At 39.8% G+C, this 24,839-nt stretch overlaps 1 protein-coding gene across 5 annotated transcripts in view; it reads right to left on the minus strand.

Annotated features, from left to right (window-relative positions):
- Positions 1-24,839, minus strand: part of epb41a (erythrocyte membrane protein band 4.1a) — an 89,452-nt gene that overhangs the window by 30,388 nt on the left and 34,225 nt on the right. For all 5 annotated transcript variants that reach the window (XR_005706755.1, XM_040122340.1, XM_040122339.1 and 2 more), the window contains exons 11-14: positions 23,811-23,986; positions 10,590-10,837; positions 6,091-6,153; positions 2,962-3,132 (exon numbers count right to left, since the gene is read on the minus strand). Coding sequence is in view for 4 of the 5 variants with exons in the window: in XM_040122340.1 (XP_039978274.1) it covers positions 2,962-3,132; positions 6,091-6,153; positions 10,590-10,837; positions 23,811-23,986 (658 nt within the window). In the remaining variant the exon portion in view is untranslated. The remainder of the gene's footprint in view (positions 1-2,961; positions 3,133-6,090; positions 6,154-10,589; positions 10,838-23,810; positions 23,987-24,839) is intronic.

Genomic DNA, 24,839 nt, shown 5'->3' on the forward strand with positions numbered 1-24,839 from the left:
GACACCGGCAGGTCGAAGGACTGAGATCCTCTCTGACCTTCAGTGTCATTGTCTGAAAGCACAGGAAAGGAAGGTGGAGGCTGTGGGGAAGAGGATGGAGTTGATGGGGTTTTCATTTGGGCCCAAACAGGCCCATATTTCAAGGAAGAATGAAGAGGAGGACAGACCGAAACACAGAAAAACACATAAAGACATCCAGGTAGGGATAGATACAGGGAAGTGGGTTGTATGGTAAGACAGATTGGGGGGGGTGTCAGTCCTCTGGCTACTTGTCATTGTTCTTTAGCTTTTTTTTCTGTGTTCTTTTTCTCTACAGTCTTTCAATGATCATATCAGGCACAAGAGTCATGCAAATACTTTACCAGGATTACCGTAGCCATGCGATTGATTGGCACATTAAGCAGGATGAAAAAGCTTGCAGTAGCCATTCACAAAGCAAAGGCAGTGGTAAGGGGTCAAACTTAGGGTTAAAGGAGATAGGATCCAGGACAAGGCACCTACAAAGGTGCCAGTATGCTTCAAACAAAGTGGCTGTCAGATTGTTGAACAGTGCTGAAACCCGCTTCCCCTGCACCTTTCCTGACTTCATTTCAGGGGGGCTGTGTCTAACAGTTTTTGTAACGTTTCCGAAACCAACTTCAGGAAGCGAATGTACAAGTGTGTAGAAATGAGAAAGTATGCAGGACTGAAATATCTTTTATACGCTATTTTTTTCCATTTTTCATACAACTACTTCTGCCACTTTTCATAAACAGCCAAGTAAAGCACCATGTATGCCTTTGAGAAGAGAGGGTCCATCCTTGTCCCCATTTGTACAATTCATCAACTCTTGTCCCTCCCTGGGATGGCAAGCTCTACACCTTCAAGTGCGCAAGTGTTGCTGTTTAGAATGAGTATAAACACCGCTGCCTTTAGGCATGTTCAGACAAAACTTATACAAGCTAGCTGGTTTGAAGCATACTGAACCCTTTATGTTGCAGCTGAGCCCAATCTCATGAAGTTGGTAAGCTGCTTGTTAACACTAGGCCATGGCCATAGCCTCCAGGTGCCATTCTTTACATTGCTCATGAAGAAACGCTGGATAGTGTTGACTTTCTGCAGCCTGTGCCAGAAAGCAAATCAGATCACCTTTACCTCAGACACGCCACCAACTACTCTGTGTGCAGGAACAACTGTGGACATCCTCCCCTGCACACACATACACACACATGCCGTCTTCACAATGGCAAATATGAAAAAAATTCCTTAAGTGTCTAGTCCCTCTGTGACTACAGTTACTGTCATGCCAAAGCAGTGGAATGGTATGGAGAAAGCCAACAGCACCACCGAATGGAGGATCAGTGTACAGTTTTGATAAGGTACATTGATGACATCTGCAACTGTATAGTTTTCATGGACAACAACAATATACTTATGATCAATACTGTACATATGTATGTGTATTGCCCATAACATTCCTCCATGAAGGTCTGCATATATTATTATGTTTACTATTAAACACTTAAAATAGTGGGAATATACACCCAAAGACTGGTAAGATCTGATGACTAACCATAAACCAGTGAGCAACTGCAGTTGTCTTTGTGGTGATTATTTTTTGGTAATTTGACTAATTTTAATTTTTTTGGTAATATGCAATACTAAAACACAATAAAAACTGAAGACCTCTCTCAAATTTTCAAGGCCATGTCTAAGAGAGGGATTCTGTATCAAAATCTAAATTGTAAACCTTTAATATTTCATTTGATTTTGGTTACATAGTGCCTGTTCTTAAACAAAAGTGTGTTGAAATGACACGCACACACACGCACACACACGCACACACACACACACACACACACGCACGCACGCACGCACGCACGCACGCACGCACGCACGCACGCACGCACGCACACACACACACACACACACACAGATGATTAAACCTAGTCAGATCTCAACACCTGTATGGGTGGAACATTTGGTGTATAGAGAGTGTATAGAGCCCTTTTTTGAAAGCAGACATTTTGAATTATTCTAGTAGGAAAAGCACAGCTGTTACTAATAACATCAACAATGGCTCTATCCTTTTCAAATGTCCCAGTAAGCCATGACAGTGTGATAGTGATGCAGCATGAACAATGCCTGGACCCTGAAACTGAAGCAGCTAAATTGAATTCAGCCATCATTCATTTGATTCCTTACACCTGTATTTTTTTCCTGTGACATGTCAAATTGTCTTCCATGAAAAAGGCATATAGTAAAGAATTCTGAAGCAAATATGTGGTTTTGTAATTTTGGGCCACATAAATAAAATTGTCTTGATTTCTTGTGGGGCTTTAATCAAATGAAAGTAACAGGTGTCATTTTTTTTTTCCCTAACATACAGTGTTATACTCAGAGGGATCAGTATAAATGATACGATAATGATGATAGTAAGATAATAATACATGACAGACACAAATTGGTGGTAGCCCCTAATTTGGGCTTGATGAAAAACTTAATTACTGTACAAAGTCAAAGTGTTTTTATATAGCCTGCCAGTTAGTTAGCTATCATATAAAGTTTAAGCCAAGAGTTTGTTTGTTGTTTTACTGAGCTGCAGTTACTCAAGCTACAACTCAGAGTGTTATAGAGTAAATACTATCGTTCAAAGGAACAGTCTGACATTTTAGAAAAATCCTAGAGTCAGATGAGAAGAATGACATCAGTTTTTTCCCCTGTGTGTCCGGCACACAGATTGGACAGAGTTGTGTTTAGCCTAGCTTAGCACATCTCAGACTGGTATAGCACAAGACTGGAACCCAGGGAAGCTCCTAGCATAGCTACATCGCATGAAAAATCCCACCTTTCAACAACTTGGAAGCTTTAAACTGACAGGGTCTATATGGAGGATCTGACACTGTGGATGAAATTATATCTATTCAAAAATAATCAACAGTACTGCTGTAGTGTATTTTCTCCTCCGGTTTCTGAACTCACCGCTGGTTGGAGCTGGCCGTTAATGCTCGCCGTGCGGAAAGGTGAGTTGGTGGAAAGACGCTTGTCCCACTCACTGGGCCGAGGCTCCGGTACCGACTCCATAAAACTCCTTTTCATCTCACTGATGCTAGTGTGGTGACGCATGATCTCAGTCTGGGTCTTATCCAGATCCTTGAAAAAGAAATGTAAAAGTCAGAATAGTTAGATAGAAGAGATAAAATGACAGTAGGAGAAAAAAGGTGAGAGAATAGGAGAGAAAATAGGATGATAGGAAATGATTGAGTAAGATGTGAAATAAATTAGTGAAAAGGAAGTCAAATGAACATTTATATAATGAAAGGAGGTAAATAGCAAAAATAATGAATCACCCAGAATGGAAAAAGAAGCTGTAAGAACAATCTGCCATTCTTTCACTACGTTGACAAATTATTCTTTTATATGCAGTGTGGCCTTGTGTTATTAAGCATGTACAAAGGTTGAGCCTGCCATTCCCAATGACAAGTTGAGGTCATGGAAGAAGATATTTTTCAGACAAACCAGACACCAGGCTACACTGGGAAGAGTAATCATCTGTCTCCTGTGATCTTCATATTTTAGCCACTGAGATTTGAAGTTTACAGCCTTTTCAAAATCCCCCTCATATGGGTCATAATAGAAATAAACAGAAATTAAGCAGCAAAGGCACTGAAGATTGCCCGTGATTATCGGTTACTAATAAGCCCCCGGTTTATTGCCACACAGATTATGGCTTCCATCAATGCAACCAAGAGGAGATGTTAAAAAACAAGGAACGCAGGAGGTGTCGTGTTTCTCTGAAAAACCTGCATATGGTGAGCAGGTCTAATCGAACGACAGCAAGGAAGGGGAAGGTGGTTACATGTAACCTCAATAAAGTGCAGGTGCAGGACAAAGGCAGCATACTAAGGAAAAGGCAAGGTAGTCTGCGCATTGAATATTCCAAGCTCCCAATAATTTCAGTAAATTAAGAAAGGAAGTGAAAGAAATTAAGTGGCTTAGGTTGTTTGTATGTAATCGCAACAATTTACGCATTTTTTTCCTGCCGTTTCCCAGGTGAAGAATGATCTTGAATATCTACATATACTGTACTATTACTTTGTAGGAAAATTATGGTGCATGTAGATAGTAATTGTTTTATTTTGTTTGGGAGCTCCTTGTTTTAGGTAGCTGTCATTTTTGTCTATATATACAGCCTGCTTTTTATTCACATGGATGTTGACCTGATAAAGACCCATAAGCTCGAAACACTGCATCATTAAATTTGAGGATGTTTGCAGTATTCAGTGTGTAGACTTCCTCTTTTTTCCTCATGGAGTCATAAAGATTAATGTACTCTAATGCTTTCCTTAATGATCAAACAGCTTAACAATGATGACATGCTCTGCTTGCAGTCTTTAAGTTGGAAGCAGGGCTAGGGCACAGCTTGATGCTGAGCTAGACTAAACATGTCCTGAAGCTCCTGGAGATACAGTATTTCTTACTGGACACACAGAGATGAAACTGATACCGATCTGCATTTCAGGAATCGATGGTTAACAACCTATTTACCCAAAATATCCAACTGCTCTTTTAGTCATGTACAGTCATATGAAATAGCATTGTGATAGTGGCCACGAAGTTGTGGGTAAACTACTGCATGTTTAAAAGACTATTATCAGACTGAATAGGTGGCAGGCAAACTGGAGAAGGAAACAAATACAGCAAAGACACATGAAGAGGGGGATGACATGTCACATAATTTGCAGGTGGAAGTCGTAACCAGAACCCACTTATGATATGGATGTAATAACAAAACTATGAGCTTAGCCAGGCCAAGAAACTCAGTAGAGCTGCAGAGATTGCTACTAATTGCCAGTATGAGGGTTATCAAGCTGTAGTAAGCACATGTCATCCCTCTCTTCTGAAATCATATAGAGTAAACTCAAAACCACAGAATGTCACACGGCACAGTGATAACAGTAATAAGGGCAACATAAATACAGAGTCACAAACAGACAGTAATCACAGCATGGGCATTACAAGGGTGTTAGGTCTAGTTAGTAAGTTAATCAAATGAAAAGAAACTGGAAGTCTTCAGTAACCATGGGGACCAATGAGAACAACAGCAGCAGTGTTCAGAATCTCTTAGTGACATAACCGAGACATAGATGACTGGGAAAGAAAAAAGCAGTTCTCTTTTTTTTAAGCTTCTCTGTCAATACACCCTTTTCACAACCGATACTTTGACTTTTAATAAGCAGGAAAAGCACAGGTGGAATTAATGACACTGATGTTGTCGGCATTCCATTTAGAAAAGCCAGTTCCAGGGTCCTCTTTTAGCGTGCATGCTCACTCACTGACATGCCCTACTGAGACACTATAAACAATGGAGCCATTGTTAATGTTATTATTTCCACCTATGCTTTTCCTGCTTTGACATGTAAGGAAAAGAGTCTATGGACAACATGGCAAAACAGCAGGCCAGGTACTGAAACTACTCTGCGGCTGGCACACAGATAATAAATAGCATATTTTTCCATGGTGTGAGGAGGCAGGAGTCCAATTGCCATATAGGAGAACAGGAAAAAGTCTGAAACATCTTTTGATTGTTTTAGGGTTTGCAATCAGTTAATCTATCTACCTATCTACACACAAACACACACACACACAAACACACACATATATGTGTATACATACACATATATATATATATATATATATATACACATACATACATATACATACACACCATTCAGTCAAAAACACTAAAACTGCTGATTGCTGTATATCTCAGACAATTTCACTTATTTGTTGTTTGTGTCAGCACCAAAGGCCAATCTGCAGTACCAGTTTAAACTTTAACCTAAAAAAAGACCTTTCCCAATCATATATTTCATAAATTCAAAATATAAAATGACAAAGACAATCTCAAAGTAAAATGAAGCTACTTGCATGAGAATCAGAGAGGAAAATAGTGCATGCCAAGCCTTTAGGGTTAAGCTGAGAACATGGCAAGAAATTAAGAGAAGCACAGGTGTCAAAGCAAAAAGAAAATTAAGACAAACTCCATGCAGGAAGAAAAACATGATGGCAAACTGCCAGAACAGATATCTGAAGACTGAAGATACAAACCTCCAACATTAAATTGCTATGTCTGATGTAAATAGTTTCACCCTCAAGTTTCTTAGCTCTTTTCTGTGGAAAATTAGGAAACAGGGAAGAGCTGGTTGGAAATAAAGCAGAACTGATTCAAACATTTTAATATTTGATTTGCAATGGAATCCAGTGAGCAACACGGACCGCGTCAATGACATGAATCACAAAAAAGTAAAAGCGCTATGGGGTTGCAGCTCCCAGTGTGCACAGCTTAGCAGGGGACAGAATTCAGATTTTAGCTACACAGACACACACACCAGTCGTGTGAATGAGAAGCCAGGCAGATACACATGCACTGCTGTCTGTGGAAGTTACATGCTGTGCATGCAAAGGCTGCTGCAGTGCAGTGTACAGGAGGAGCATCGGTGTGTCTGTTTGTCTGCTAGCAGAGTCACTTCAGGAAATTGCATATTTGAAAAAACAAAAAACAAAAACACATTCACTTATCACTATTTTCACATTTCAACTTCTTTTGTTTGATGGATTGATGAAAAATGGTCAAATCTTAAATTTCAAAACTGATTGATTAGCTTATTGATACACCTGAGCTTATGTAGAAACATGTGACCTAGCCATTTTTAGTTTAGACCACCCGGTGTACAACATAAATGCATCTCTGACTTTGTGGCTGGCAGCAAATGAATTCCAATTAGGCTTGTGGACAGGCAAAGTGGTAAGACTGCAACCTAAAAATACACAAAACTAGTTGGCCTGGATTGCTGCCTACTAAACTTCAGCACATTTGCTTTCACCATCCCCAAATTAACCATCACCTACAGTGCAACTAGTCACCAGAGTAATGTGATTGGATCTGGGCTGTGCACTTTACGTCACTTACAGAGCCTGGCCAGTGTAATGGGATGATTATCAGCCAGTTTAAACCTACAAGATTCAAGTTTTGAATTCAACATTGAAATATCACCTTTTATGTTGATATAGCTAACTTGGCAAACTGTTTCCTATTTACACATCTAGCAGTTAGAGAGCAAAATTATCATTTATTTGGTGTGGTGTCCAATATTACTACCTAATATTAATTTCTATGTCCAATATTCACCAACTCCTGAGGGAAATATCTGGCTACTAGCTGCTAAATGCTCCACTATTTTGTGTTAAGCTTGTCATTAATATATGTATCAGTGCGTAGTGTCTCCCTTACATAAAACCATGGAGTCTTAGGGCCACTCTTAAAAAAGAGACTTCTAGAATAAAGTTGAAATATTTTGAGAAAAAAAACTCTTAATCGAAAAAAAGTCTTAATTTTATGAAAAAAGTAATAATAGTATTAGGATTGTTATATTTCAGTAAAACACTAAAATTAAGTATTTTGTGCTTATATTAAGTAGATTAGATGTGCATGTTTTAATATTTCCTCGCTCTCCATATTGTACTGTTGCTGTTACTGTTTACTTGCAAAAGATTTGTGCAATTTTGGCTTATCTGGTCTGTTTCCAGCCTATAACGACTCCATTTTCTCCTTCACTTGGAGATACTGTATGACTGTGCTCCAGAGTCTGACTCTCAAATATTAGTTAATAAGATGGCAGCAGAGCATACTACTAAGATTAGTATTACTAAAATAGATTAATAATAGTAATGATGACTGCCTTTCAAATTATGTCCAGAAAGTCATGAAGTCCACTAAGTCATAATCCTTTTCTGATGCCATAAACATGGGTTTCATTGCATCTGTGAGCTCTTCGGCTCAGTTGTCTGGCAGAAACAAAGTCCAGTAGGCTGGAGGTGCTGCTCTAAAACACATCTGTTATGGACTCATACATGATATCAGTGATTTTATTTCATTTCTATATCCAAAAATCTATTTTAATAAAAGTTCTTAAAGGTGAAATCTATAACACCAGGTCATCACATAAATATATGACACATCAGCTGTCACACTGTTCTCACCTATTCAGTTCGACAAACAACTAAAATAAACATCATGATATTTTGACCTTTACTTGGCATAAAATTAGGACTTTTTTTCTTGTACTATTTGGACTTCAATCTCGACATATTATGAGTTTTTCTCAAAAATACAATTTTAATATCATGACTTTTTTCTTTCAAATTTTTTGATCACAGTGGCCCTACTAATCCACCAGAGAGCACTGACAAGTTTATTTTTTAAATTTAAAATTGCCCAACTTGACATATTTTTTCTTTTAAATTACAAAATATAAATAAATAACCAATTTTAAAGGTTCCTTATCAAAAATATGTATTATCACTCGGCTTGGAGGCAAATACATAAAAACATCTTTATGCTATATAGACGATAAATATTACTGACTTGAAGTCACTTATTTCAGGGCGGGTTAAGAACTCTGGAAAGTCAATGTAAAGTATACTGCTAGCCCATCGCTATACTGCACCATAAGAAGATCACTCATTGGTTTCTCTTCTATAGTGCCTCGTTGCAGATTTTAATAGTATTAATAAAAATAATAATAATAAAAACAATAATAATAATAATTATTATTATATTAATTATAATTATATTATTATTAGCATAAGCATCCTTTTTATTTTGAACATCATTATGATTATGATTATGATTATGATTATGATTATTGTTGTTGTTGCTGTTGTCCTACAAAGCAACAAACAGGTCCACACTTTAAATAAAGCCAGTGCAAAATCCAACATTTTTGGTCAAAATAATCACAGCAAAATCCTCAAGGGACTGATTCAGGCAGCACTAATATGGCTTTTCCTAAACAGAAAAAAACACATGTGAGCATGTGTAACAACCAGAGGTATCTTCCCTATTACTAATCTTATTTGGTAAACCAGTATAACCGTATGTTTGCTTCTGGAGAAGGAGAAACCGACTTTTATACAATAAAACACATTTTTGTAAAAAAGCTGCAGGGAATTACATTGACGAATAATAACTTGCACAATTGATTGATTTCTCCTCTTGTGCAGCTGAGAAGACATGAACAAGCCTTCAATGAAAGACAAACAGCCAAAAATACAACAATCAAGACATTAAAGCAGCTGGTGTCTCTGCAAATAAAAAACAGCACTGTTAGACAACTGAAAAGCTAATTAAATGTCTCGTGATCTATAACTGATGCATGAATGAGGATGGTGAGTCAGCAAGAAGACTGGCTAAGGAGCATGCTAACCTTTCTCACTCGCACCACCTCCGTCTTTGTTTTGTCCTGAGGAGAGTGCTGCACCCCCATCAAAGGAAAGAAACAGTTACTGTATGTTCAGGTGTATGCTGTAATTTCTCAAATAAAAGACAGTATTAAAATGATTGCGAAGTGGCTTGGATAAGCTAATGAAGGTTGGTTCCGAAGAAAGGCATGTTGAAAAACTATTGTACCTACTGCACCATATGTATAATGTATATATGAGTGTGTGTGTGTATATAAATATATATACACATATACATACATACACATATATATACACATATACATACATACACATATATACACACATATACATACATACACATATATACATACATATATACATACATACACATATACATACATACATACACATATACATTCACACATATAAATACATACACACATACATATACACACATATACATACATATACACACATATATACATACATATACACACATATATACATACATATACACACATATATACATACACACACATATATACATACACATACACATATATACATACACATACACATATATACATACATATACACACATATATACATACATATACACACATATATACATACACATACACATATATACATACACATACACATATATATACATATACACACACATATATATACACATATACACACACATATATATATACATATACACACACATATATATATACATATACACACACATATATATACATATACACACACATATATATACATATACACACACATATACATATTAAAAAAAATATGTATATATATATATATATATATATGTCAATCTCAATGTCAAGTTACGGGTTCAACTGGTTCCAACACTGCTTAAGTCTGATCATGCATCAAGCAAACAAACCTGGCTTTTTTTCTCTCTTTCCCCATTTGCGGTGGTCACAGAGGGGGAATGCCATTGCTCTCTCCTTGCCACTGTCTGGTAGCACAGACAAAGCTCACACATCAAAACATTTTCTGTTTCCATATAGAGCTAAAACAAAATCTTAAAACTTTTGATAGAATGTCCCTTTCAGTACTGGCTACTGGCCACAGTGACAACAAAATGTTTTTTCGTCTAGTACACTGTTTGCCCCACTGCTCCATAGCAACACTTCATCATACACTACAGTGAGGTATAGTGGATCCATGTGAACACTTAAAGGAATAGTGCTTTCTCTCCATCTTTTACCCTGATCTCTGATTATAGGTTCCCTGGAACCTCCCTTTTTTTGTTCAGTAATGAACACAGTAAAAGCTTGATTGTACATAAAACACATGGTGATGTAAAGGCATCCGTCCATTACCTTGATTTCTGGAGTGGACTCTGGTCTGGGACTGTGGCTCTTGGTGTACTCAGCTGGCTGACCTTCCTTCTTTACCTCTGCCTTCCTGTCTGCAGAGCTGTGACCTTTAGTTGTACAACCGTCATGATGGTCAGAGCGTGGCAGGGCGGGAAGCAGCGGTGATAGGGATGCCTCCCCAGGAGACACCGGTGACATAACAGGGGCACTGACCGGACGAGTGGATTTATTGTCGGGAGTGGATGCCATGGCTGAAGTAGACAGAGAAGAGAGACAATGGCCTCACTTTGAGACAGACAAAAAACCAAAACTCATGTATTAATTTGGTATCTGCAGCTTTTAAAAATATTGGACACTTTTTCAAAACAACTTCAACGTTATCTAGAGGTTAAAAAGTTACCTCTGACCATTATGTACTGCAAATTACACCCAGCATGGTTCACAAATATGATTTCTGTTTTGATGACATAGGTGAAATGTTTCAAAATGAGCTGGAGGAAATCATCTCATGTTGCAAATTGCAGCTTGCATTTGGTGAGATAAACCTACATGCTCCTCTTGTCTTCACATTCCCAGGCCAGATGGGCTATATGTTCCCATCCAGCATGTTCTAGGCGTGCATCAGAATCTCCTCCCAGTTGGACGAACATCCACAGGAAGGCATCCTGATCAGATGACTGACCTACCTCTACTGACTCCTTTCAATGTGAAGGAGCAGGGATTCTACTCTGAGTTCCAACCGGATGTCTGAACTCTTCACCCTATCTCTAACACAATATGTCCTTTACAGGAAACTCAGTCCTGCCGCTAGTTTTCATAGTCACATTCTTTCAACCAAAGCCAACAGCGCATGATCACAGGTGAGGGTTGGAACGTAAAGGGACTGGTAAATCGAGAGCTTTGCCTTCAAACTCAGCTCCCTCTTCACCATGAAAGTCACAAAACCTGCATCACTGCCAGTGCTGCTCCAATTTGTCTGTTGATCTGGAATTCCATCTTATCCTCATTCTTGAACAAGACTCTGTTAGTACCATGGCCTCAGCAAACCATCCCAATGCATGCTGGTAGTCACAGGTTGATGAAGCAAGCAGAACCACATCCTCCTCAAAAAGGCAGAGATGCAATCTTGAGACTACCATAGTCACTCTTTGCCGGGACTGTGTCTATGAATATCACAGGGAGAATCAGTGACAAGGCACAACCGAGGTGGAGCCCAAAACTCACTGAGAATGTACCTGACTTCATGCTAAGAATGCAGTATTACTATTATATGTCCTTATGTAATAAGATGACCTGGCCTTCCTACACTCTGTCAGGCTCAACCTAACAATGGCTGTCCTTTTAAAACCATTTCTGTGAGCTTGTTAATGCAGCATTGTCAGCACGTCAAAGAGAAGAACAGTGCACCATACAGTGAATCGAGAGTGTCCTTCAGTAAAAAACAACCACATAGGTTATTAAGACCCATACTTATGTTTTATTGTTAGGTGACTTCTAGCAGCTATAGTAATTGTGAGGGGAGCAAAGAACGAGGTCAGGTGATGTAGTATAAAGAGCGACAAAAAGTACACATTAGGAGGAGGCTGGGGTAGATGGATGGGTCGACAAAACACAGGACTTTCATGCGGGAGATATATGGTTTTATAACTTGAGGTCCTAAGCCTAAATTGGGGAAGCTAAAGGTATGAATATACAAGGTTGTACTACACAATGTTTCCTACATAAGTTTTAACCTTAGAAGTTAGATTCATTATCCCACACAGTGGCACTGAGTTATTTCACGCAAAGGCAGTGCTCTGTTGGAGATGTGGAGCAGAGGTACAGTGTGTTGGAATGGACCCACAGGAAGAAAAATTTAATTTATTCAACTCAACAGCCAATTCTGTAGCACTCACAGCATCTATAAAAGATTTAAAGCAAATGGACAACATAAATAACATATTGTTAAAACATATTGCTCTTCGTACAAAAGCCATTGCCAGTACCCAGTAAGATTTCCTTTTATTATACCTTATATATAACGCTAAAGTTATCTTTCAGATTTTCATTTTATCACATCCATTTATTGACACTATTTATGATGAGCTTTTTTTCAACATTAGCCATTAATTGTATTTCCTCATCTCCCTATAAAGTAGTTTTAATTGTTACTGGTGAGTCTGCTTTTCCCATGTGTGATTACAATTTTGTACCCATGCACACGGGCTTCACAGGAAATTCTGCATGCCTTTACTGGGCTATATGAGGACAAAGTTTAATTGTTGACTGCCTTATTTAGTCATTTTTATTAAAACAACACAATAATTCTTCTTGGCCACTGTTTGTTTGGCTGTAAAAATACGATGTGACAGAGCTGTAGAATGCGGCCGCATGAAGCAATTTAGCTAACATAGGTAATGTCAGACTTCAGTATATAGACATTATTCATCCATAACACTAAAACTGGTAACTGATTTTAATGTTGTGGCTGATCAGTGTATACATTACCTTTGCATTAGGCTACAGTCCACCAGCTAGGCTGCTAACCAGAAGGCTGATTTGTCACTGGTGTGTGGACTGCATATCTTTTATTTTTGTACATAAAATTTAAGAGGATATTACACAAATTCATTTTCTCACATTTAGCTACCTAATAGCTGAAGTTGCCCAGCAGTGCGGTTCAGTTTTTGATGCAGCTGTGTCTGACAAGCGTTGATTCAAGAGCAGTTTGCGTTCGGTCTTGAACTAAGTCATACTGTAAGTCCTATCTATTCCGTTTCTATCAACACCTCTCTGATACACTTTTGACATAAGAAAAAACACATATATACAGACATAAAGCATAATGAAAAAAAAACAGAATTAAATAGAACAATTTAATTGAATAATGGTAAGCCTAAACAAGTAGGTCTCGAGCTGCTTTCTATGTCCACAGTGTCCATATGTCTTAAATTCCATGGGAGAGATATTATGCTCATCTATTGCAGTTGTGAGCTCCTCAAAATTTCTAAAAAAAACGTTCTAAAATTTTGGATACAAAGGGTAGCTTGGAGATGGGCCTGTTAAGAGGGTTCAAGGTTTTATTTCTTTAGAAGTGGATGAATAACAGCTTGTTTTAACTGAGAAAGGAAACTGCCAGATAAAAGAGTTGTTGATTATGGAAAGCACAGCAGGAACAATAGAGCCAATGACATTTTTAAACTAAGATGTTGTTAAGATGTCAGGAGGATTTCATTAGGGCTCAGGAGGTAGAGCGGGTTGTCCACTAACTGGAAGATCGGTAGTTCGATCCCGGCTCCTCCAGTCCGCATGTTGAAGTGTCCTTGGGGTAGATACTGAACCTCAAATTGCCCCTGATGTATGTTCGATGTGTGTGTGTTTGGAAAGCGCCGCTTGTTTGAATGTATGTATGAATGGGTGAATGTGGCATGTAGTGTAAAGCGCTACTACAAAGGCGCTATATAAGTGCAGTCCATTTACCATTTACCATTAGGTTGACCAAGTTAGTAAGATCTTAGAGTGTTATTGAAGAGAACCTCTCCAGGACTGTAGGTCGAGAGAAGCACAAGATACAGGGGGGAAGGTGGAATTTCTTACATTCCTCAATTGAAAAAATTGGAACAGCAGGTGATGCAGGAGTGACAATATTACTAATGGTGTCAAATTTATGTTGATTATTAGATATAAGATTAGAAAAGTAGGTTTCTCTGGCATCCTTTAACAAATAATTTAAAGACACTAAAATTTCTTTTAAATGAAGATAGTGGACGTGCAGTTGGGAGGATTTCCACAGGCTTTCCGCTCTCTGACACTGCTCTCATGACTTGATCAAAGGAGTTGATCTAGTTTTAATATGGGCCAATATACCCAAAGCTAACAGGCAGTGTTCATCAAAAGAAGGCAACAAGTAGTCAACATCACTGTGCATATCAGAGTTAAAATGGAGCAGAAAGGTTGTTAAGGATGTGAGAGCTAATGATAGCAAGGTAAGGAACCCGGATTAAATGACAAATCAAATAAAATATAGTTGTGGTCAGTAATTATCAAATCATCGGAAAATATAGAATCAAAATTCAAACCAAGAGAAAAAACAAGGTCCAGAGTATGCCCTCTGTTGTTTGTAGGGCCTTATACATGCTGAGTGATATTAAAAGACTGTAATATTAATAAAAGTAGAGGTAAAACTATCAGTAACACAATTCCTGAGATAACCTCTGTTATGATTTGGCGCTATATAAATACAATTGAACTGAACTGAATTGAATTCCCACAACTGTTAAAATCACCAGACATGATAAATCTGGATATTTTAAGGATAGTAAAAAAAAAGTCAGTGAATTCAGTTAAAAATGATCTGTTCGGGTCAGTTTGGCGGTAGATTAAGATACAGTAGAAAGGCTTAGTAGGTCCAGTTTTAATTGTTTGAAGTTCAAATGAAGAGAACGACCCAGTGCTCACCAAGCGACATACAAAGCGGTGCCTGTACACCGCAGCTACTCCTCCACCAAGGCCATAAAGTCTGGGCGACCAGATTAAAGTATAGTCCTTCCGCCAGAGCTCGATGAGAGGGCCAAGTTCCATTTCCTTCTGCCAGGTTTCAGTCAGGTACAGAAAGTCTTATTTTTTAGACAAGACGAGATCATTCAGAACAAACGACTTGTTTGCTATTGAGTGAGCATTCAGCAGCCCCATTTTGACAGATGTAGAGACCCAGCTATCAATAGTGTAATCCCAGGGCTCACCCCGCAGCAGTGTGTGTAAATGGCGCAGATGACAGGGACTCTCTCCACCATCCAGGTAGATTCCACATACCAGGGAGGTGGAAGCAATCCTCTCACTGGGAGAGTCGGGGAAGACAGGTCTGAGAAAGGAGAGTCTGACACACCCAGCCATGGATAAGTGGAAACAATTCCACAGGGCAGTAGGATGCACCAAGACAAAACTCAACAGAAGTGAATGAAGCCATTTTACATTGACACCTCCCCTCCAGAGCTGTCTTAGCTTCAACTGGACCCTGGCCCTTCTCCCTCTCCTCCTCCCGTATTTGCAAGAGCTCTGGTGCTACAAACCACCACGGCTGATGCCAGCCACTGGCACAAATGGTGGCGACGAGGGTTGACAGGAAGTAATCCATTGAGTGGAAACACCATGATCCACCACAGACTCTCAAGGCCATCTGACGAACAGGAGAGTGAACAGAGCAACACAGAACGGGTAGGATATACAGAGACAGCAGAAGAGGCAGGGGCAAGGCCAAACACAGGCACCATCAAACCCGAAAGCAATAAAATATTATCTGTCATATGCTGTATGCAGCCACAGTGTAGAACATCCAGTGGGCAACAAAAATACACTGCTACAGCTGGGGCAGAACAGGCTGATGCTCATTAGAGTACCAGGCTAGCTCTATAGCCTTCTCCTGACTTGATATTTTTTGTGAGAGCATGTTTGAGCATTTTCCTAACTTGTGACATCCATGTACTAGATGAATTGCCATCACATTTAATAGAGATATTTGTGTTCCCCACAGGAAGAACTGCACTTGACAAAAGGACACATTATGTCTCATTGTCCCTGCCTTCAGCCTTAGATACTGTATTCTTTCCAGCCCTTTCTCCACCCATCTACCAGATGCACTCAAGACTTTTTTTTAATCTTTTTCCAGTGACCTGGGGCCTGATTTATAAATGTTATGTACATATAAAACAGGGCTTGAAAGGGTTGCACACTACTTCACAATAGCGGAAAGGTAATTATAGTTTCCTTTTATTGATAAATATTTCTGGGAAAACTGGATTTATAAAACCAAACATGATGGGAGAATGTCCTGCATGTGAACATCTTCGAGACAGTTGAAACTTGGTATGCTGATGGCAAAGTGGAGAATTAAAGCCAATGACGGTCCTCACACAATCATCTCACTTCTTGTCCTCATGATCAGTTCTTATCATAATGCCAAACATTCAGGGCAGTGGGGGAAAATTATTATCATTTATTGCCATTCGATTTTCAAAAAATGTCCTAGTTTGATTGATACCAGCCATCCCTGAGTACAGTAATGGTAGGCCAATATAAAAATGAAATTTACAGCTATGTCCAATCAACTGCACTCAATTTGCAAAAAGGGCACCATCTGAAAACATGTTATTTTATGTTAACCAAAAGCATTATTGTAGAATTACTTACTCACCCTTTTGCAAACCCAAAGAGCAAAGACGAAAGATAGTATATAGTAAAATGATGCCCATGCTTGTGCACACTCAGTGGTGGAGTGCACCTTTGGGCTACTGAAATGCTGATGGCTGTGTTAGGATACCTCAGGTGGCAGGCTTTTTTACCCCCCAGAAAAAGTCTGTCAAATTATTTGGGTATGTGCTGTGTTGCATAATGTGGCACAGAATATTGGCTTTCCTCTCCCCTCTGGCCTACCTTACCCCCAGTGTGAAGATCCTAACCTACACGCCCCTCAACGACAGGAGGGAAATCAACGACACCAAGGTTTCGTGATTATGTAATGCAGCATTTGTAAAGGGAAGGACAACAATGTGATAATTAATGCTGTTGATATCTCACGCAGATCAAATATTATACGTTTTAAGTTGTCTGTAATGTTATAAATTGCGTGGATGGTGTTTCTTTGTGTTTGAAGGGTGGTATCTGTCAGATCTGTCCGGGTATGACCACTGCTAGGGCCTCTCCAAGGCAACATTCGAGCCACACTCTCTCCAGCTTCAACTTCCTCACCGGGAAATTCCTCACCACCTACAGCATCTATTCGCCTTGGAAATACAGTAATAATAATAATTTAAAAAAACTTCAGCTTGCTGTGTGTTTACACAAAAATATTTATTGTACTTTTAAAGTAGAGTTTCGTCATCCAAACAATAAAAGATAAAAATAAGTGCTTTACTGGTTCATTGGGCGTCTCAGCCATGTCAGTTTTGCCCCTCTTTCTCTAAATGCCCACAACCAACCATATTCAACCATAAACGGCCAATGCAAAGCAACTCATGAATGTTGATGCAATAATGAACCTGCTGATCAGTGGTTCATTATGGTGAATCGTGGCAACAACAGAGAGAAAGACCAAGAAAAGGAATTTTTCTGACACAGAAATTGAGGTGCTTGTGGGTGAGGTGGAGGTTAGAAAGCACATATTGTTAGGTGGCCAAAGAATTGGGGTCACAAACAAAAGAATATGCAGCGACTGGCAACATGTTGCAGTTAATGCAGTGGGGTCATCTAACAGGACAGTACCTGAAATAAAAAGAAGTGGACAGATCTAAAGGTATAGGCAAAAAAAAAAAAAAAAAAAAAAGAAGAATTTCATCCCACCATCAGAGCATATCTGCTACTCGTGGGGGAAAGGGAACACCTGAGCTGTCACTGCTGGAAACGCATTCGCCTCTATACTCAAGTGGGTGCGGCATGATGTCAGAGAAGGAGGGAGACAATGACATGGCTGTGACAACAGACGAACCCAGTAAATCCCTGTTTATCTTTTACTGCATGGCTGTGTAAACAAATAAACAGAGACGTGAAAAGGCAGAGTGGGCTATTGTGTTGTTGTGTCCTTTAGTTCTTCTTCCAGAGTCAAATGGGAGCGCTAGATGATGAGGCGGTTCCCACCCAGGAAATTCCCATTGAGGGGGCTGGAGCTGTAGAGCGTCCAGTCGTCCCCAGCACCAGTGTGTCCTGTGCGCATGGTGCATCTGGAAGTGGCCAGGTCCTGAGTGACACCATCTTAAAAAGAGACATCATCAGTGAAATTAATGCCATAGCAGATAAACTGAAACAAATAAGAGTCATGATGTATGAAATTTCAGCAAATTAAAAGATATTGTTAAAAAATGAACCTTTGCATTGTTTAGATAGGATTTAACACTGATATTATTCCCAAAAGGGGTTTTAGGCAGAAAGGTAAATATTAAATAGTGTTAATCATATCAAAAGCATACCTGTCTGCTAATTCCCGTCGGTAACAGTTGGTTGCCAGAAACCCCAGGGTGGTCAGTACTTGTATTTGTAACGGAATGGCGCAGCTCCGTCAGCTTGGTCTGTCTAATGCCAGACCCAGCTCAGCACATACAGTCAATTCAAAAGCACAGTTCCAGGAACTTGAAATCGGTTTATTAGATTGTCATCATCATGGGCCACTAAATCTTTGTGGTCCCTGAATACTTGTTCCCTCCCCATTCTTCAATTCATGTAGTCCTCTAGGAGTGCCAGTGCACCATCAAGCAGCATTACGCACAAGTGCACTGCAGTATTCATGTGTTTACAGAAATCAGATGATAATAAAAAATGGTATCCCCCACCCTAGGATATCATTTGAAAAATTTAATTTAGTTCTGTTATGGTGAATTTGGCCTGCATTATGATTAAGACACATAATGAGGATATGGAGTGTAATGATTGTGCAAGATCTATCACTTGTTTTATTTCCAGACTTTGCTAACATACACAATCCATATGTGCAGGTGGCGGAGATGTACTGGCTGAATGGGTTGTAGAAGGCATAGAGTGTGGCAGCCACCATAGTGTCTCCAGTGCACTCTGTGCACCTGACAGCACAGTTATGTTCACTGCAGCGATTTTACACACATAAACTGTATGAAAATGCATGGGAAGATATTATTAAAAACTACTGACGCTCTGTTCTGCAATTCTTTAATGATATTTGATTTCATCTTGGATTTCTACCAGGATTAAGATAATTCAGTCAGTTAGCCTAGTTAACTTGGTTGAGGTGAAAAAGACTCAGTACATTCAGGCTTAATGTTGGGGAAAGTCAGAAGCCAGACTGTCCTTCATCCTGCCACCTGCAACATCCTGGCATCATCCTAGTCTTTCAAGAGCTGCGGTCGCTCCACAACTCACCACAAGTGTCAGTAGCATATACTCCGCCCTTTCCTCTGCGCTCCGGGGCTGGGGGATGTAATGGTGAAAGCACTGATGAAATATTGAGCTGAATCTGATTTGAGATTTGACTTGGCTTCTATCTTTTACAATTGAAAGGTGCTGAAAGGTAGAATAGTTATGGCTCAGTTGCACAAGCACAAATAACACTGCTGGTTTGAATGTTAAGTACTATAAGTAATTTGTGATATGAAGTGAAACTAAATGTGTGAGAGGCATCACTGTATGTATAATGATACCTCTCACATTTCATTTCTACAATCTGGCTTCTATTCACCACCTCCAGCACTAAAAGCTTTTACGTGCACAGTAACTTTTGGAATGGATCTGCCAGTTTATGACCTGCCATCTTGCCTTGCCCCATTGGACTTTTTTGGCCTGATCAGACTTACTCAAGCTGACGAGCTGCAGGCCTCCATTCAACCCTCGGTTCTAGTAAAATCACTTCTAACGTACCTCCCCTTCTTGTGTGTATGTATGCATTTGGATCGTCAATCCTTTTGCCTCCCCCGCTGAACCTTGACAGTGATAATTTTGTTAATCATCTGACTTTTCATCTAGTGCCATCATCAGGTCAAAATTTTAATTTGCCCAGTTCTTTGGTTTATGACCAAATACCTATAAAACTGTTCCAATCAATCCCATCAACCTCAGATGTACTTTGGGTTTTTTGCTAATTAGCAAATGTTGGCTAGCCAGCATGACAAACTAAAATGGTAACCATTATACCTTTTACTCCGGAGAGGGAAAGCTGAGTACATAAAGAGAGCAAGAATGGCAAAAGCAAGAAAAGGCAAAGATTAACGGCAAGAGAAGTTTCTGAAGACATTCTGTGTGGTTCAGTTTAATCCACCAGGGCTGGTCTGTGTTGTCAGCTCAACTTGAATAAGCAGATGTTATACACTAAGTACACAAGTTACATAATGCTCTGTTCTAGATGACAGAGCTGTGGGGTAGAGAGGAATGTGTGATCAAAGAGTGAAGAGAGACAAGAGAAGCAGAATCACCAAGAGCAGAAAGAGAACAGAAGGAAAACGGGGAAAACAGAACAGGAACAAAATGTTAAAACACAGCAGACAAGCAGCTGCAACGTGACCAGCACTGATTATGTACTTGTCTGTGTACGTTGTGATTAACTGAAAGATTTAAACTGACAATAACTGATTGTTTTGGCCACTTGGGGGCAGTGGAAACAAGTTTTCAACACAACATTAAAATACCTTTCAGTTTATATATCGAACTTGTTAGCAAACATATGCTTATTTACACATCCAGCATTTACAGAGCAACATTATCATTTGTTTCTGTCTACATGGCAAATGTACGTCCATTTACTCTTTTTCAGCTCTGTTTTTGGTTTCCACCAAGTCCAGAGGGAAATACCTGACTCTTGAGCTGCTAAATGCTCCGCTATATCCACAAGCTACTTGCTATCTATGTCTGTGTGCTGTCTGATGCTGAAAACGTACTTTAAAGTGGGTTTTTAGAGCTTTTTGCTGAAAACAGCTGCCTGCTGCTGCTATGACAGCCGTTTGAGTTAACTAAAACAGTGACGTTTTGGACCAGACAGGTAGGCTTAATAATGAGCTGAAATGTAAAGCCAAGTGGAGCTGTGGATTCGGGTGATAATTCTCTGTAGGGCCATCACTTTCACATTGTCACATTATATTTACATTGTCATTTGACATATTTTATTGTAAAAAATATCAATTATAGCTGTTTTCAAAGAATATCCACAAGGAAAAAGATAAAGCCAAATAATCCCTTTTTGTCACTGGAATATCTTCTTTCAGAACTTCCAGTTCTGTACAACATAAACAGAACCAAACATGCTGAAATGTGAGTAAATTATTATGGATTATGTTGAGATCACTGCAGAAAAAGGTGCAGCTGTGTTGTCATAAATGGCATGTGAGGCCTTTATGTGTTAGTATCTCTTCAAAACTGCCATGCCATGGTGGTTATGGTTTGGAGTTAGCTGTTGGCTTTACCTCCCATTCAGATTTATTCCCTCCATCATTCAAGGGTTTGAAGGGTAGGTTTGGATTTCTCAGGTCTAACTTGATACAACAACTGTAACTGTATGTATTAAGATTCTCAGTCATCCAGGTCATTGTATTCTGTAAGTGATATGCGAAGGCAACTGGACTTGTTTGAAGTTCTTGAAGACGTTTCGCCTCTCCATCACTTGTGAGTCGTTGAGGTCACATAAGTCGTTGACCCTCCCAGTCATCATGTGAGTCATTGGGATCACATGTTTCAAGGTGTGAATGGGCGCTAACACCTTGAGGGTCGTTAGGTCGAAAGGTGAGTTGTTGACCCACCCAACCATCATGCGAGTCGTTGAGGTCACATGAGTCCTGGTGTGGATGGGAGTTCAGCTGGGACACGATACCAAGGCACAAGCGGAACATTGTAGTTTACGCAGTCCAATACAGCGAGGAATGCATCAACAACCGCTACATAAGCGCATGGCACAACACAGGAGAGCAAGTTCCTCAAGACAGGACTTAGCAGTCCACCTGCATCTTAAGGACAAAGGACACTCTTTTCGGACAGTGATATATGCATTTTGGCCAGAGAAAAACGATGGTTTGAAAGAGGAGTGAAAGAAGCCATCTTTGCCAATCTGGAACATCCGTTACCATACAGAGGAGGAGGCCTGAGACACCACCTGTCGGGCACCTATAATGCAGTTCTAAGTTCACTCCACAGAACACCCATCCAAACCAGGACTCGTGTAACCTCTATGAGTCACACAATGGCAGGGTGGGTCAATGACTCACTTGTCACCCTAACGACCATCAAGGTGTTAACACCCATCCACACCTTGAACCATGTGATCCTGATGACCGGGATGGGTCACTTATGTGATTTCAACGACTCAAAAGTGTTGCTGATCTCACCGGAGGATAAATACCTGGAACTCCTCACTAGTCAGTTCGAACTGAAAATGCCTTTCAGATGGCGAAACGTGTTCAAGAACTTCAAGCAAGTCCAGTTGCCTTCGCATAACACTTACAGAACAACTGTAACTGTATTCCTTCCTTCTTTTCATATTGACAGCTAAGTGACTCCTTTATTGTGCAGCTCCGGTGTGATGACCCATTTACTTATACAGACTCAAACTTTGGAGATAAGAGACATCATGCTAACACTATTTCAAGACTCAAAAGGTACCAAGTGGTGCAATGTTGCAAATGTCATCTTACGTTGTTGGAAAACAACCTAGGGACAATTCAGCATTTTTTCCTTGCTGAGAGCAGAAGGATACATCTTGGCAGTTGCATGTAGGTTTGTTGCCAGAAAACACTACAATAAACACCCACTATAAACCTACACGAGACAGACATGACAAAGACCCCCCCTTGATTTGACTAACTCATACTGCTGGAGCCTTTTTTGCACATAATGAGGACTGTGGATTTCTCCTTCAATTTTTTAGAGGAATCGTTTCACAGCCAGTATGGACAGGAGGAGGGATTACAGTGATCAATAGCTCTTTCAATTAACTGTATATATGGCAAGTGTCAGATATAGCTGTTTTATTAATCATGCGAATATTAAGAGCATGCCAAAGATATATGATGTTTGCACACAGAGTTTACTGGGTAATATCAGATGGATAAGACAAAAACAAAACATTCAGAATGAGCTACACATGAGGGAGTGCAAGGTTTCTTCCTGTTTAGGGCACTGTCTCTCGCGACTGGTGGAAGCCTGTGGTAGAAAGGAGGGAACAACCTATCCGCCAGCAAAGGGAGCGCTAAGCCTAAGCCACGGCGCCTCCCCAACGCTATTGACCAATCAGATAGATGAACATTCCCTTTGAAAACCCTGTGTAGCGCTAAGTCAGACACCTTTTTTCTAGGAAGTTGACTACAGCTAACTGCTTGCAGACTGTGGTTTTCTGATTAGAAAAGGTCCATGTACATGTTCAATTTGATTCTCTGGTTTGTAATAAATTGTTAAACTGAGAAATAACTCACCTCCTCGACTCTCTTCCCAAATCAACAAATGCGCCGACACATGTGAGTGTAGTATTAAGACAAACTTGAAAAATTTCCTGTCATTTCAGACATGTAGCACTAATTTCTGAGGATATGCATTACCAACACTCTAAGGAACACAATATAGATGGAGTAGCCATAATGTGCAGATAGTTAAAACCAAGGATACAAGTGCTGTCATTGTAGGCCAAAAACTCAGCAACCAGTATTCTACTGAGTAACACCTTGAGCTCTAGTGGGACCAATACACACACAAACAAACACACACAGATGCACACACATGCCTACTGCACAAACAGCAGGTGTAACAATGTACCTCCATCCAGGCTGCGTGAATTCCTCTTGCTGGATGAGCGCTGGAACAGAGGAGCTGGTCTATCAATCAAAGAGCTTGCCTGTCTGGTCTGAGCCTGAGTCCGACCACTGTAGCGAAACTTAGATCCCAATGCTAGGAATTTCCTAGGAGTGGTGGCCATCTCAGTGGAGGTCAGCCTGTACACAAAGAACACTGATACTGATCTTCTGATTTGATCTGGGTCAGACAGCAAGAAAGCATGTTTATCAAAATATCCACAGTTCCTTCAACTAAAACACAGCACAGCCATGTGGACAAACTGACTAAAGCCAGGCTCAGAATACAGTAGTTTTGTGCCTAGTTAACCCTGATTCACCTCTCCCGACAATCAGAGGAGAACTCTGGTCTAGGAGCTTGGTCGGTACCAATGTTCAGCCCGGATTGTCTAGTAATATGAGGCATTTACAAATCAAATCTTAAGCCTCCCGAATTGCTCACAGACTCCCCAATAATATCAAACATGTTTGATATTTAGGAGTTAAAATCTGGATGATTATGATTATGAATATATCAGTACTTTCAGTGTTGCCAAGCCACAGTAAACATTCTGGCCTTTGAGGCTAACATTAGCTAGCACACTACTGTAGACAACTATAACAACTGACAGTTAAAATCTCAGCTCCTGCTCTTGCTGAGGAATAGTCAACCCGCGTTGACTGCATCTAACCATTTTCTCATCCAGACTCATTTAGCTTTCTGCTTTTGTTTTTTTCTCACTGCAAAGTATTACTAATGTTACAACAAGTTGATGCACCACACTCTCCATTTTATTTACATCTGCTTCCTCATGAGATCATGGGAGATGAGATCATTTCAGGTAGTGCATTGATCCCTGATTGCTCCCTCTGGCACAATAACCTTAACTAAAGACCATCTTACGATGGTATCACACCTTCCGCGCCACCTGTCAAAATGTTGACGATCCAACCCATGAGTACACAGCAGTCATTACTACTTTATTGCATGGCTACTCAGTGCTCATAGTATCTT

This window comes from Xiphias gladius, chromosome 24 (assembly GCF_016859285.1).
Source record: "Xiphias gladius isolate SHS-SW01 ecotype Sanya breed wild chromosome 24, ASM1685928v1, whole genome shotgun sequence".
Taxonomy (NCBI): Eukaryota; Metazoa; Chordata; class Actinopteri; order Istiophoriformes; family Xiphiidae; genus Xiphias; species Xiphias gladius.